General features: G+C 41.7%; 1 protein-coding gene across 2 annotated transcripts in view; it reads right to left on the bottom strand.

Annotated features, from left to right (window-relative positions):
• Nucleotides 1-15,744, bottom strand: part of ZRANB3 (zinc finger RANBP2-type containing 3) — a 36,747-nt gene that overhangs the window by 8,970 nt on the left and 12,033 nt on the right. For both annotated transcript variants that reach the window (XM_063116598.1, XM_063116599.1), the window contains 12 exons: nt 14,123-14,301; nt 12,188-12,419; nt 11,147-11,232; nt 9,747-9,918; nt 8,020-8,148; nt 6,803-6,922; nt 5,425-5,544; nt 4,610-4,789; nt 3,727-3,879; nt 2,635-3,085; nt 1,474-1,707; nt 226-317 (listed from right to left, as the gene is read on the bottom strand). In XM_063116598.1, the coding sequence (XP_062972668.1) occupies nt 226-317; nt 1,474-1,707; nt 2,635-3,085; nt 3,727-3,879; nt 4,610-4,789; nt 5,425-5,544; nt 6,803-6,922; nt 8,020-8,148; nt 9,747-9,918; nt 11,147-11,232; nt 12,188-12,419; nt 14,123-14,301 (2,148 nt within the window). The remainder of the gene's footprint in view (nt 1-225; nt 318-1,473; nt 1,708-2,634; nt 3,086-3,726; nt 3,880-4,609; nt 4,790-5,424; nt 5,545-6,802; nt 6,923-8,019; nt 8,149-9,746; nt 9,919-11,146; nt 11,233-12,187; nt 12,420-14,122; nt 14,302-15,744) is intronic.

Genomic DNA, 15,744 nt, shown 5'->3' with positions numbered 1-15,744 from the left:
TAACTTCAAATAACAGTGTCCCCTCTTAGTGCTTCCTGGATTTCTGCAAATTCTCCCCTCTCGGTGCAGTCCCTCACACCACATCCCACACTGTTCCAAAGGAGCATTCAGGAATGACTTTTCAGACAGCGAAAGTAGCTCTAGTAAGGAAAGGGGGCAGAAATGTTGCACAAATGGAGCTCTACTTGCACTTCTTTAGGTCCAAGCCAATAAGAAATTGCCTACCTTTGTGTAGACATGAATTCTGTCAGTGTTCCTACTTGCACAGAACTTCAGGCCATGATATGATGGAAAGGATTCGGAATCCTGTAAATGGTCTAGAAATAAAAGTTAAGCAATTTGAGCTTTACTTCAAACTATTTTACTTTTATCCCTTTATAACAGATAGGACAATACACATACCATGCTCTACTCCACTTACCAAGGAATCTCTATAGCCTCCGTTACTATGAGTCTGGGTCAAGCTTCATAGCTTCTGTAGGACAATAAGGTGATCCTTTGCCTTCTTGAGGGGCGTAATGCCACATGCCCAGGACAGCAGTACTCACAGGAGTGGGACGTGAAACACTAGCAGAGCAAGGCCAAGCCTCAGCAATGGCATTTGGGAATGGGTTATGTGAGCATAGTATCCCTTTGCACTATTGTTAGGAGCCTTAAGCCGACTCTTTCAAGTCATTGTTAAAGCCCATCAGTTCACAGAACAAGGCTGTGAGTGAAAAGTTCCGTTTCAAATCAGAGATTTATCATTGCAAGTATAATCAAGCAACAATAGTACTCTAAACATTATTAAAGAGATCTAGGTTCAAATTTCTGCTCAGCTAGGATAGTTTGGGGCCTCAGGTAAACCATAGTCCATCTGTACAACATGGCTGCAATCCTATACGCACCCGCCTGGGAGTGAGCCTCTTTGAACTCAATGGGACTTACTTCTGAGTAGACATGTAACTCACAAGAATTGTTCTGAGGACGAATGAGGTAACAATTGGAAGCACACTAACAAAAAAATCGACTACCAAAGTTACCAATCAAAACGTTAATATACAAGATCCTTTTATTCAGGGGCAAATTTATGCACCTGGGCTCCATCCAACGTCGCACTACCAGACTTTGTCTCGTGCAATGAAACTTCCCCTTCCTCTCTTCCTCACTACAGACCCAAACTCCCCCTCCAAATCTGTTCCCAATTCTCCAAATCTGCGTAGCACATGGGGGGGGGGGGGGCTGCTGGAGGGAAGGGAAATATAATCCACCAGCAACGGCTATTCTGCTGATAAAGGGCACAGTTGGACAAAGTCCCTGCCCACTATTTGAGCTTTTGCAAATATTATACTTGCATTGATCCCTTGAGAGTGGGAATACATGATAAAATAGTATTTCATTCACAGAAATGATGAGTTACTTTTGTATTCACAACTAATACAATCATGTGCTCCAGCTAATCATGTGCTCCAAAAGGAAATCCTTTCTCCTTACCTTCTCTGAGCTCTTGCTCGCAACAATTGGATTGCTTATTTGCAGCAATGGCAGCTTCTTCCTCAGTTTCACCAGATGTCCCAGGCGATGGTTGCCCTAAGGTTTTCCTCTGGCTCTCTTTATTGGTTTTCTCTGCACCATTAGGATTTATACTAACTCGGACGTCATTTTCTTCTACACTCTCAGTAGAAACAGAGTCATCGATCAGACTTTTATTCTGTATAACTACGGATGCTCAAAAAAGGAAAGGAAGAAGAACAGTTACATCTCCTTTGTATCTAGGTAGAAACTGCATTTTTATAACAAATCTTAGAAGATATCTTTAGTATAAAGTATCTTAAGAGAAAGAGCTGTTAACACAATCAATTCTCAAAGTGGAAGCACACCCATGCCTTCTCTCTAGTGTACAGAGTTGCTTTGGACACGACATTGGCCCCATTCAGAAGACACCTTAAACCACACCTTTAACCATGGCGGTTATGCCAGAAAGCCAGGCCTTGTTCAGAAGACACCTTAAACTATGGCTTTAACAATGGTGAATAAGGTTAAAGCCATGGTTTAAGGTGTCTTCCGAATGGGGCCATTGTCATGCAGCTGCCAAATGTACAGTGCTGAAGTAAGCCTAATTCTCCTTTAAAGAGGCTAGTGCCACCCCCTCCCTTAAGGAAGAATTTGCAACCTCCTAGGCCCAGTTGGACATCCACTCTCCATTAGATGTAATAAAACACGAAGGGCAAAGGTCAGGTATACAGGTGGTCGACCAGACATCGTCAAGCACCTGGCCCACAGCCTTCACTGAAATTCATCCAATAAAACTGAACCAGATGATGTTTTGGACACCTCTACTAATGGAACTGCATTAACTGTGGTGCCTAGGTTGAGACAGATTAGAGCAACTTTATCTTCAAAACGTCGTGCAAACTGGTCACAGCATGCTATTGAATTTCTATTATGAAGCACTAAATTTTCTTCAGGGATCTACTGGGACTAAAATTATGGCATACTGCATTTTTTGGCCAAAGTAAAGATATTCAGGTACATGTCCACCAGATTTCCCTTCAAATACTCCTCGTGTTATTTTGGGCCATTCTAACAACAAAAGCTTTTTTAAAAAACAAACGAAGAAAGAAGATTTTAACTGGAGCACAGATGTTTACTTACTGTTCTTTCTCCGAGGAGATTCACACATTTCACAATAAGGCAGCAATGAATTATTACTGTAAGTGCAACAACTGCAATGCCAGGTTGCTTCAGAAGCAGATGCTTTGCTTGAATTAGATAGTGGCGTACCAAATTCTTCTTGGGCAGTGTCTTCTGTAAGTGAATGGTTTGTATCTCCAAACAAAGATTGCTTCCCTTTCTTAGGAGAACTCTTAGGAGTAGATGGCTCTAAACCTCTTGGTTTTTTTGCTTCTCTTTGAAGAACATCCATATCATTTAGTCCCTTTGAGTCCAAATATTCTCCATTCTCCATGTCCTTTCCCTCTAGCAATTGAGAAGAATCTCCACTTAAGCCTGATGATCTCTCACAAGAAGCCATTTTTCGCTTTTTCCCAGTATCTGGCTTTGGTGAAAGGAAGGCCCGGATATCATGCTGCTTTTCCTTTTCAAACTAACGCAGAGAATGAATGAGTATTACTTAACACAGAAAATGCTTCCATTCATTAATATGGTTTAATCTTTTCCAATTGCAGGATTTTACCGTTATTTATTTATTTATTACATTTTTATACTGCCCAATAGCCTAAGCTCTCTGGGCGGTTGGAAATGTATTTTAAGAGACAACTTTTTTTTTTAAATCAAGAAACAAATGGGTTTATGGCTCATAAACCAGAATGGTATGTATATGTGTAGACAATCTGAACACTGTTAATGACCAATGGCAGTATCCAATGCCAGTATTCTGCCAGCACTAAGCACATTGCACTAGCAGAAATAAACACTCTCGCAACGAGGAGCTGTAATCCAAATTCACACTTCCTGAAAGGGACAAGTCAGCAGAGCTCATGGAAGAGAGCTGCACTGACTTCGGTTAGCTAGCGGCGTAGTGCTGGTATGGGATACTGCCCCAAAGTTTAAATAATATTTTTTTAAAGATGTTTTCATCAAATTATGAAACAACCCAGATTTAGACAACTGTAGATAATACAGAAATTTATAGTATTTTATGAGTCTCAGGTGCTTTCATGCCTGTAAGCCAAAACAGGAAGCATATGAAAACATTGCACAAGATCATTATCATGACAGGCTTACATGGGTGAATAAAACCTCATTCTTTATCTCATTTAAACTTTCATTTGGGATCCAAGCTTCAGCAAAATTCAGGAAAGACCACTTCTCTCTGTCGCCTTCTTCCGCCTGCAGTTTTTCCTTTTTGCCATTTAGTGTGGTCCCTGTAACTTTGGCCTGTAGGTAGGTAGAATGAAGAAACATTTCACTCTAAGGAATATTGAGTTTAAAAAAAAAAACTTTGTACATCATCTAATTTTTTCCCTAGTTTTATTAATAAAAACTTGTCTAATTTCTCTCTACTTTGGTTTTCCACTCGCCATGGAATTTGTGTGTTCTGTCCCTAAGGATGGAGACAGACCTAGGCAACAGCTTCTTAGGCAAGTAAAAAAGTGACCTCTACCAAGCTGGGTGGTGGGGGAAGGATGGGGTCACTTTGTGTCTCCCTCTGCAAGTCTACTCTGCACTGGAAATGAAAGAAGATACTTTCTTTCCCCCATGGCTAACATGGAATCTAGTGATCAATAAAAACAAGCAATCCCTGCCAGCAGTTTACCATCTTAAAAGACATGACACAAAAGAAAAAAAAGGGATGAAGAGGGAAAACAAGCAAGCTCAGGCATATCCCTGTTTACAAACATACACACAAGCGTTAGCTAATCCTGTAGCAAATAGAATGTTAAGGGCTACCCTTTCTTAGCTTTTTCTTCAGATGCACGATACGTTTCTGCCTAAGAATCAAAAGACAGATGCTTAGAGAGAAAAAACAAAAATTAATCAGTAATTGATTGGAGAAGGAAGTAAGAGAGTAGGGAACAGACAGCACTCTAAAAATAAGGTGGCATCTCAGAGCTCAGCCTTTGGTGGGGGGTGGGGGGGCTGCCAACATTTAAGTGTGTCATCATACCTTGCGGTTCAACATCGCCCACATAAGAGGGTCCAATGTTCCATTTGCAATGAGGTAATGTATATTCACGGAATTGCACTGTCCAATCCGATGTGCTCTGTCTTCTGCTTGTTTGATATGTCCAGGGTCCCAGTATAGTTCAGCAAAAACAACATGTGTTGCAGCAGTAAATGTTAAGCCCTAAACGTTGGAAAGAAGTGAAGATTTACCTGTTTATTTCTCGAAAAGGCATTTGCGAATCGCAACTAAGCCTTCACACAACCTCCGCTGCCTGGGTTTGCACAACATGACAAGCTGCAGCCGGGGGAGGGGGATATATTCAAATCCTGACTGGCACACAACGCAGGGCTATTTTGATTGCATGAAATGGGTCACTATAACGCCATCATTGTAAGACATAACAATAGGGCTGTGTTCCTATTTCAAGCCATGGCAGAAGCTGCTTGATGTATTTCTTAGAGCTCGACGGACTTGGCAAGATCAAGCTGTCCCAAAACTTTGCAAACTAATGACCAGGAATGCCACCATCTTCTAGCTTTGCTCAGTGATTAATTCAGCTTCTCTAAACATTTATCTGTCCTCCCCGCAAACACAAAATGACCCCTACAACACCTGTTAATTCACAGAAACAAGTTTTACCCTTCTGTGTCCCATAAGGTTAAAAAAAGGCAATGGGAATACAGGTAACTGTTTGTTTATTTATTTATTAAATTTATATACTGCCCCATAGCCGAAGCTCTCTGGGCGGTTTACGTGACACAAGCACGAACATGAACTCAGAACTAACCGAGAATCCTCTGTATTTTTAGTCTTACCTGACCAGCAGCCTGAATGCTCAAAATGGCCACTCTAATATCTGGATCCTTCTGGAACTGATTGACAAGGTTTATTCTTTCTGCTGAAGGTACGCTTCCATCTATCCGAATGTAACGAGCCTGTAACATAAAAAAAAACAGGGCAAACAAATTATCACCTGAAGGGAATCCTCAGGTTTAGACAAGCATAAGCTAAATGACTAGGCAACAAGAAATGCTGGTGCAATGACTAGCTTTGTCGCCCTGATCACAAACCAAAATATTATGGGGCTGTTCCAAGAGTTCCCCACCCCCCTTCGCCACCAGGAGAGACTGGAAGCAGGCCTTGGGTTTACCATCCCTGCTTGCCTCCCTCTAGGCCAGCCTTCCTCAACCTGGGGCGCTCCAGATGTGTTGGACTACAACTCCCAGAATGCCCCAGCCAGCTGGCTGGGGCATTCTGGGAGGTGCAGTCCAACACATCTGGAGCGCCCCAGGTTGAGGAAGGCTGCTCTAGGCAGTCAGTCCTGACTGAAATGCCATTGACATACATTGAGTTATTTAAAGCATTTATACTCTGCTCTTTTACCAGAAAAGCTGCCAGAGCGGCTTAGAGGTAAACAAAAAGACAGTTCCTGTCCTCAGACTTGCAATCTAAAAAAGACACAACACAAAAAGAAAAAGAGATGGAAAGGGGAAAGGGAAACGTGGAACCTCGGGGACCAATTCTTAATAGGACGTGGCTCTTGCCAGCTGCAATTCACCTCATCGTGACCAGCTGAACTACATCCAGGTCAAAGTGAGGAGCCTCTAAAAATTGCTTCTCCCTCCACTGAGCTGAGGGGAGTAGCCCCACATCTTCTCTCTCCTTTTCCTAGAGCCTGATAAAATGTGTGCTGGGTGACAGTTGTGGGAGGGGCTAAGCCTGATGAAGCTGGCCTCATGGGAGGGCTGAGGGTGGCCCTGCTTTCCTTCTTGCCCCTGCTGCAGCCTGATGGTGGTTGACATAGTACAGGTCCCTGCCCTGAAGAGCTTACAATCTATAGTTCAATGCGGAAGAAGTGGAAGCAGCAATAAACAGGGAAAGAACATGCATTATTTGAGTTCCACACACCTAGGCTTCGCTACAGTAGTGTATGGGAAATAGAGGGTTGTGCCAAAGGCTTTGCAGAAGCGGTGGGTTTTGAGGATACAAATGTGGTCAAACTCTGCATAAGCAGAAGCCATTATACGTACAGTGTTAACACACTGCCAAGATGCTACAGACACAAATGTGCAAATGTACTTTTAACACTTCCTTTTTTTGACATCAACACTGAAAAAAAATGTATGTACAGGTTTATGGCTTAATAATAAATATCCTTGAAGAGCCCTCTAACTAAATAAGGCACACACTGACCTTGCTTTCTATCACTGCCTCTGTACATGCCTGCAGCATGCTTAAGTGATGGGCGAAGACTAGAAACTTCAGTTTGTCATTCTCCAGCAGCATTTTGATATAATCCTTTACTGCTCCTGCCTAAAAGGTACAAGGCATATTGGAATTTAATAATAATAATAATAATAATAATAATAATAATAATAATAATAATAATATTTCTTACCCGCCTCTCCATTTTGATTGAGGCGGGGAACAACAATAAAATACATAAAACTGAATTAAAACATAAAATACATTGTTAAAAACATCCTAAAAACATTCTAAAAACATCTTAAAATTCCACTGGATAGGCCTGCTGGAAGAGATGAGTCTTTAATAATAATACATTTATTAAACAACTAGGAAAAGTTTTAAGGATAAAACAAAACAATTTTTTGTGTTGAAAAATAGAACTGCATTACTACAAAATGTAAGATACTGGCTGGGTTCAGACAATCACAGGGATAAAAGAAGCCATTGTGGCTCCCCTCTCAGCCTCCATGTGTGGCCGCATGTTGCATAATTACCCGCGATGCAGTGTGGGTTGGCATGTCATTCGAACCTGGCATGATGAACGGCGGGGGTGGCTTCTTACCCATGCCACAACCCCAACTATAAACCATGGATAAGAAACCATCCTTGCCATACACTGCGTCAGGTTCAGATGACATGGCAACTCACAATGAATCGTGAGCAATTCTGCAAATCACGGTCACATCCATAGGGGAGAAGCTACAATGGCTTCTCTCCACCCCCACCCCCACCCCAGCGATCACTCAAACCCAGTCACTATTTATTTTCTAAAGTACACCAAGCTAATCTAAAACAATCCAGGGGATCATATTCTCTTACAGGTATATCTTATTGGTTCAACAGTTCTTCTAAAGCACTTTGCATTCCTTTAAAGTCAAGGCAACGAAGCAGGGAAAATTATTTACACACGGAATTGAACGTGAAAGTGCCTTGTGCAAATGAAAAGTCACTTCTGCTTGTGCAAAAGCGAGTGTGATTTCCGCTAACTCGCTCCTTTAATGGCATCCAGGTATCCCATATACCACACTATTCCTGAGGATTCCTGACCCTCGCTCTATATTGTACAGTTACAATACTCAGGAAACACCTCTGGACTGGCAAGGTATTGTAAGTACAGGAAGAAGTAGTACGATTCTTTAAAATCAGAAGACATTAAAGATTACCTTAGCAATGGCAGTCTGTTTAAACATGCGTGTGATTAGGCCCATCACCTGGAAAAAGTCACTTTCAGTCGAATCTAAATGTGAAGCCCTCATTAATTTCTCCCAGTCTTCAAAGCTAGCATTTAATTCCTGCATGGGAGAGAACAACAATATTTAGAGAAAAAAATGTTAAAGGGCAAAACAATTACTGGTTCTCTGAATCATGCCCTAGTTTTGCTACAGAGAAGAAAAGAGAGAACAATAGTCCCTAAAGATAAAATATCTTCCTCAATGCAGAGGTAGTTCAGTCAAGTTCCTACCAAGTAGAGAAACCTAAGGAAAGCCAGGGTTAAAAATAACAAAAGAAAATGTATTATAATTCATTCTGCTGCGATCATAAATCAATAGTTAAAAGCATCCTTTAAGTCTCAACAAGTATGGAAAAACTGCTTAAGAAAAACGCAATGCAATTTAGCCTTAGTGCTATACTTTATAGTGTAGTGCTCAATTACTTCTGCATGTATAATAATCATAGTACATTATTACATATATCAGATACTTTAGACCACAAAGTATGCCATTTCAGGTATGCTATGAGTCCAGTGGCTTTCCCTAGTGAATATAATAGTTTTCAGTGGGACTCTTGGTACATAAAATATGTTAAAAAGATCACTGAACGTGCAGCATTAGTTACATGGTTATCTAGATTGTGGTCATTGTTACTAAATCTTACACAGGCAATGTTCATTCTGAAATTCTGCTAGACATAAATACTTCTTTTTCTATTCTTTTAAGTATTCAAAAGTCCCAGAGAAGAAGAAAACACTAGAATTATGTCATTCAACGCAAAATTAGACTCCTGCATTCTATTTCTAATTGAATGCCACAGTTAATAAAATATGATAGTGGGTTGGATCCAGAAAGGATGGGCTCTGCAGAGGGAACTGGGATCCAGTGGAGATTTCCTGCTGAAGGAAAAGGGGCAGGACAATTTCCACTTTCTCCTGTAGACCCAGCACCACATCCCACGCTGCTCAGAAAGGTTGGGGGATCATCTGGAACATCATGGGAAGTGGCACTAGGAGCTGTGGGAGGAAGAGGGAATCGGAGGAAACTCAAGTGAAGCAACGGAACTTCAACAAATGCAAATCTAGATCCAACCCAATGTTTACAAGAGAGATGGGTAAATGCTGCCAACCTGCCATAAAGTGCAAATAACTATGTAGAGAGATTAAAGGCACTGTCAAGTTCCTGAATAGTTCAGCCATACCAAGTTGCCATGGAAATGCTGTAATCATACAGACATATTTGTGTGGGGGGGGCCAGGAGCTCATGAAAGAAGAGTATTGCTTGGGACACCTGGATGCAACTCAGAAACAACCCAGAGAGTCCTCCCCTTTTTCTAAGACGGTAGTATGCTAAATACAAAAGTACATTGCCCATTGCAAGCACAAAGCTTGGTCTCCTGCAGGAAAGGGCAAAATCAGTGCCAGTCTTAGCTGCCCCTGCTAAATCAGAATGACATCCCCCTCTGCATTGTAGGGAATATTTTAATCACACAAACTGAGGTTCATGACAGGGGCAGCACTGAATAGAACTGAACACATACTGCCCAGTCACACCATGAAAGCTCTCAGAGCATGGCAGTTCTGGGTCTGTATACTATTAACATTCCTATACCCATGAAAATGAATCTTCCTCCTCCTCCTCCCAGAAGCAGAATGGTTGTGACTAGCCCATTACTTTACCATAGCAGTACTTTTGGGAAGATCGAAAGCAATTCGTTGTCTGATTTTAGGTGGCAACTGTGTTAAAACTTCATTCTTCATTCGCCTAATCATCACATTGCTTAGTAACTGGTGCAGTTCGTCTAAATTGGAAGCTCCTCTGCAGTCCCATTGACGTCTTTTGCCAAAAAATCTGGAGATATCGCAGAGTGGTGAAAATAAGACAGCAAATTTAAATTGGCATCAATGAACATTTGACTTAAAGAGGAAGCACCCAAGTATACTAGATCAGAATTTCACCCCTCTGCAAAAAAGGCAAACACAGAAAGAAAATTCTCAATGGTCTGCTGTAGTCATAGCACTGCTAATCTCTGAAATCCTATTGCATAAGCACCAACACAAAATACGGCTAAGCCATAGTTTCCTCATAAACTAGAGGAAGTGGGAAACAAATAATGTGTTCATTTCTCTGTCTGTCTTGGGGTTTTTGCTTTTGCTTTAATTTTAGCAGAAAACCCAAGACTGGTTCAGGAAGACACACATGAGTTCAGTTCCACTGACATTTTATTCTATGGCTCAAGTCAGCTTGCAAGAAGTAGGGCATGTGATCAAGTGCATTGCCACCATACACTGCTTTATAACATACACATTGACCCTGTTCAGACGACACTCTAAGCCACAGTGGTTAAGCATTTTGAGCTAAACATTATGGCTTAGCGTATTGTGTGAACCATGACTTAGTATGTCATGTGAACCATTCCTAACTATAACTACGGTTTAAACATGCTCACTAACCATTTACTGCAAAAGGGTTTGCGGTCTAAGCATGGCTTAGCGTGTTGTCTGAACAGGCCCACTGTAATATACGCACGCCTGGAGTTGCTAAATCTTGTCATGGACAGAATATTCCTCAAAATGCCTCCTGGTGGGCTTCCAAAATAAGGCTCAGTGTGAGTAAAGAAATATGGGGGAAGATTTGGCGTGCATGAAAAAGCACCTGGGCATTTTTGCATTGCGACCCAGAAAATTATGCCCTGAACAAATTAAAATGATTTATATTACTTCTCTTGATGTAATAGAAATATATTTTCTTAGTCTGGGCTTACAAGAACACAATCCTTGCACAGGGAACAACAAGAGTAGTATCTAGTGTGCACTGGTAGGCAACTTGGTGCCCTCCAGATGTTTTGGACTACAACTCCCAGAATTCCTAACCATTAGCCATATTGGCACAGGCATATGAGAGTTGTGGTCCAAAACATCTGAAGAGCATCAGGTTGCCTAACCCTGGTCCAATAAAATTAACTGCAATATCGCTCTTTCCTTGCAATCACTGAGTAAAGCTAGAACTGGTTTGTTTTTTGCAAGTTTATGCCAATCAATAGGTGCGTGTGAAAAGGGTGAAGAAATAACCACACTACCTGACACGTGCATTACAGTACTTCTTTGCATATTCAGACCATGTCCCAAATTTTCTTGGACAAAGTGCTTCAAGCTGCATGAAAAGCTGTAACAAAAAGGTGTGTTTAATTGTTATTCAAAGTGCCCATAAACTGAAGAGATAACCAGCTACAAACTGAAGCAAAGCCCATCTATTTCTAGGATTGTAGCCAGCACCATTCTAAAAGGTGCAGGTACATTTCAGTCACAGTCAAGCACACTTCCCAAAAAGTGCCTGCAACATCACTAATATCTACATTGAGATGTCCTGGCTATGCCCACTTAGTCTGGGAATTGTTTTCAACAGTTTAGACCCAACATTTTCTTTTAAATCTCCAAAAGGGCATATGGCTTTATCACCTTATTGCTTGAGTATTCAACAAAAATAACAGTGTAAGGCTATCCCTTCTGCCACCCCCCACCATTTCTCTAATCTCTTTCCTTGATGGGAACGGGGACTCTTCAACTCTAACATGCATCCCTCCCACATGCAAACACAATGTCATTCCCATAGTTCCAAAAATACTGTTGGCTAACAAAAGGTATTCAAATATCAAACTATCAGAATTCTACAGTACATGGCAGAATGCTTTATGAAGGGAAAAACCTTTGCATTGCTTCATTTATGCACAGTGCACATGTAATGGCAAGCCAGGAATATGCTTCAGGCATCCGTGTTTCCTCCTCTCCCATGCTTTCACGCCCTCCCTCAATTCCTGGTTTCCAGCAACTACAGTTTGCCAAGACGTCCAAATCACCTGCCTTGAGTGACATTTTCTTGGTAAAAAGGTGGGGGTACAAATCAACAAACGATGGTTGCCACAAACCATATCTAGTTGGAAATCAGACATCATAGCAGGCAACCTATAATTACCAATAACAAAGGAGTGAGGGAGAGATTCTGAGCATGCAAGGGGAGCAAGATGCCGCATGCACATCCGGAGCACATTTTTCAGTGACCCATTATGGCTTGGATGTAATGTGTCAAATAAGCCTTGGAAAGAGAAAATGTTTTCCGTAACCTCTTCAGGCCTTCCCAAAGCAGGGGTTCCAGTGAGCAGAATGGCCCGAACAGCATTCTGTACGATCGGCAACAAAATTTTGCTACGAGCCGCATTTCTGGATTTCATGTAATGAGACTCATCAACTACTACAACTTTAAAGTTCTGTTTGTGTAGAGCATCCATTAACGTCTGTGCATCTGAAGTTAGCAGGCCATAACCCAGCACGGTCACTTTGCTTGTAGGTATCTTCCTAGAAAAAGGAAAGAGCAGTGACCAAGTTATGAATGCAATCTTCTATGGGCAACTAGTCATTACTTAAATTAATATGACTTAAGTGCACAGGGTGCCGAGGTCTCTAACACATTGTTTCCAATTGGAGACTCAAGATCTTGAATCGTTTTTAGGACAGCGAAATTTAAGCTGTAGATTGAAGCAATCAAATCTTTAATTGCTTCATTAGCAGGAGTCATTTTTAAACAAGCAGTGTACTTTTTTAGCTAGTGAGGCTGTAAGGTGACAACATGGTGCCTGAGGGATGCATGGGGCAGGGGAAGGCCTTCCCTGGCCATGGATGCCAAAGCTACACTGCCAAATATTTCCCTGCTGCTTATCTGAACGGCACGCTCTGTGGGGCAGGATTTAAATGTGGAGGGCAGCACACTGAATCATCCCCACATGCTCATTTAAACTGTGAACTTCTGCCCTGTCCAGTGACTGACAATGGGAAGAGCTGTTTCCAGCACCAAAATGCTAGAGGAGGTGTGATAAGAATGAGGCCTCCCCATCCCTGCATGCTGAGATATGGAAGGTGTGTGTGTGTGGGGGGGGGTGTCCCAACCCAACACTGGATGTGGATTTCAGGGGCAAAATGTTGCTCACCCTTGCTCTAGGTCCTTGCAAATTACTGCAATAAGGACTGAAAGCAAATATTTTTTAAAAAATGTCTTTCTATTACACAATGAGATGAAACATAACACTAAACCATATAAAGAAAGATTTCTCCTCCCTCTTCCCATTACTGTTTCCTGGCCAACCGGTTTGCGATTACACCCAAATGGGCGAACAATGGTTTGTATTTGCCCTCTAAAACAGGATCTCAAGCCATGATCAAACTGTGGTTTGCAATTTTGGTCTGAAGGTCAAAGACAAACTACTTTTGATAGTTCAGATTTGCTACGATAAAATGGAGAAGAGGGGGACGGTGTAAGCTGCCTTGGGTCCTTCGAGGGAAAAAGGCAAGTTATAAATGTAATAAAATAAATAAATAAATAAATAAATATGCAGTTTGCCAAGAAACAATTAGTGTAGGAGGATACAAGGAAACAGGGAGGTGGCAGCATGCAGACCTGAGAATCTTTCATATGATGTCAAACCATGGTTACATGACATTTGTGAATAGAACAATCCAGAGAAATAATAGTTTTCATGCATTAAATCATAATTTAATCTCAAAGACACAACTAACCTAAGGTTTTACTAATATTGATGGTGCTATATAAATAATAATAATGAACTGCAATTCTTTATTTCATATTTATCTAACTTATGTTAGATATTAGACATAAAATTAATGTAACTTTTTTTTAGGTCCTCAAAAGAAGACTGGCAACTTGTCTAATAGAGTTTAATACTAATTGATGTTTGGGTTTTCCATTAACCCACCACGCTTTGCCTTTATAGATGTTAAAACACTTGAAAGTTGTTCATTTATATTATTTCATTCAGCAAAACAATCAGAAGAGATTCTCCACTCATTCAATAAAAGATAAAAAGAGTGTATTGGACCAAACTCTTTTCTGAGATTTTTGAAGGATCACAGAAGTAAAAGTAGTGCTTAGTAAACTCACAACACAGCACATCCCTGCCAAGCGGCAAGGTTTGCAATAAGGTGATTAGCCATTTCACGCCCTCTTTCACAGCTATAGTTGGAGCCAGCAAAGCACTGTTACTCACCAAACATCAGTTTTATTCTGAACGATAATTATATCCTCAGGACAGAGGTCTGGGATCCATTTCTCCATCTCATCCACCCAAGGGTACCTCAATGATGAGGGCACCACTATTAACAGAGGCCATTCATTTTTGTAATAGTAAGATGCAGCTATTGCTTGGATAGTCTTCCCCAAGCCCATCTAAGATACAATAAATTGAAAGGAGAGAGAAAAAAGTTTAGAACGCTTTATAAGAAAGTGGAAAAGATGCACTGCCTATACTAGTTGTTTCCTTGAAATCTTAACTAGAGTTCAACATACTAGTTTTGTAATACGTTTCACAGAACCTGAATAACCTATCGATAAAAGACAGTGTAGCAGTAATAGTACATTCTAGTTATAAATATGCTGAATAAAAGACTTTGGACCCACGGCCAATCACCTCCATCTCCCAAAGTAAGATGTATTTATTTAAAGGATTTATATTTCATAAAATACACATCCATCATGGGTTAACTCCTCCCATTGCTCAAGACAGGCAAGGAACATGTGACCAGGCTTTTTGCCTTGCTGCTGGCATATGTGGTTCCTCCCAATCAGTTCTTTTCTAGCTGAGTTTTTAGACTCTGGTGATTAAAACGCCAAAAACAAAGGCCGTTTCCACACCTGTCTCTCTCCCCCCCCCCCCCGGGATCATCCCTGTACATGCAAATGACACACAGGGGATCATTTTCATGTACAGGGGGGCCACAATTCTGAAGGCTCTTACCCTGGTGGACTTCAATCGCACGATAGGTCTATGTGGAACCACCAGGACCATGCCCTCGGACGACCTCAGTGACCGGGCGGGTTGATAGGGGAGAAGGCGATCTCTCAGGTATCTTGGTTCCAAGTTGTTTAGGGCTTTGTACACAAGTACAAGAACCTTAAACCTGGCCCGGTAGCAAATAGGTAGCCAGTGCAGTTCCCTCAGCAAAGTTACATGCTGAAAAGGGGCAGCTCCCGGCAACAGCCGAGTTGCAGCATTCTGCACTATCTCCAGTTTCTGGAACAGCTTTAAGGGCAGCCCCACAGAGGCCGCATTACAGTAATCCAATCTTGAGGTTACTAATGCCTGTACCACTGCGGCCAAGCTGTCCCTGTTCAGCAGAGGTGAACCTGGAAAAGCTGGTAAAAGGCATTCCGAGACGCAGCAGCCACTTGAGCCTCCAGCGACAAGAGAAACCTGAACTTTCAGATGGAGTGTGACCCCACCCAGAACAGGCAATGAGCCTATCTCCTGGACTCGGGAACTACTCCCCACAGGGCTTCTGTCTTGCCATGATTCAGTTTCAGTTTATTGGCCCTCATCCAGCCAATTACTGAGTCTAGGCACCGGTCCAAGACCTGCACAGCCTCACCTGATTCAGTTGTCACAGGGAGATAGAGCTTTGTGTCATCAACATATTGATGGCGTTTAGCTCCAAATCCCCTAATGACCACTCCCAGTGGCTTCATATAAATAACATTGGGGACAAAATGGTACCCCATAGCTCAATTGCCAAGGGACCGAGGAATGGTCACTCAATGTTACTCTCTGAAAATGACTCCATAAGTAGAACTGGAACCACTATAGCACAGCACAGTGCCTCTCATACCCATCCC

Source organism: Elgaria multicarinata, chromosome 2 (assembly GCF_023053635.1).
Source record: "Elgaria multicarinata webbii isolate HBS135686 ecotype San Diego chromosome 2, rElgMul1.1.pri, whole genome shotgun sequence".
NCBI lineage: Eukaryota > Metazoa > Chordata > Lepidosauria > Squamata > Anguidae > Elgaria > Elgaria multicarinata.
Note: the sequence above shows the minus strand (reverse complement) of the source record. Positions and strands in the feature narration are given on the sequence as shown.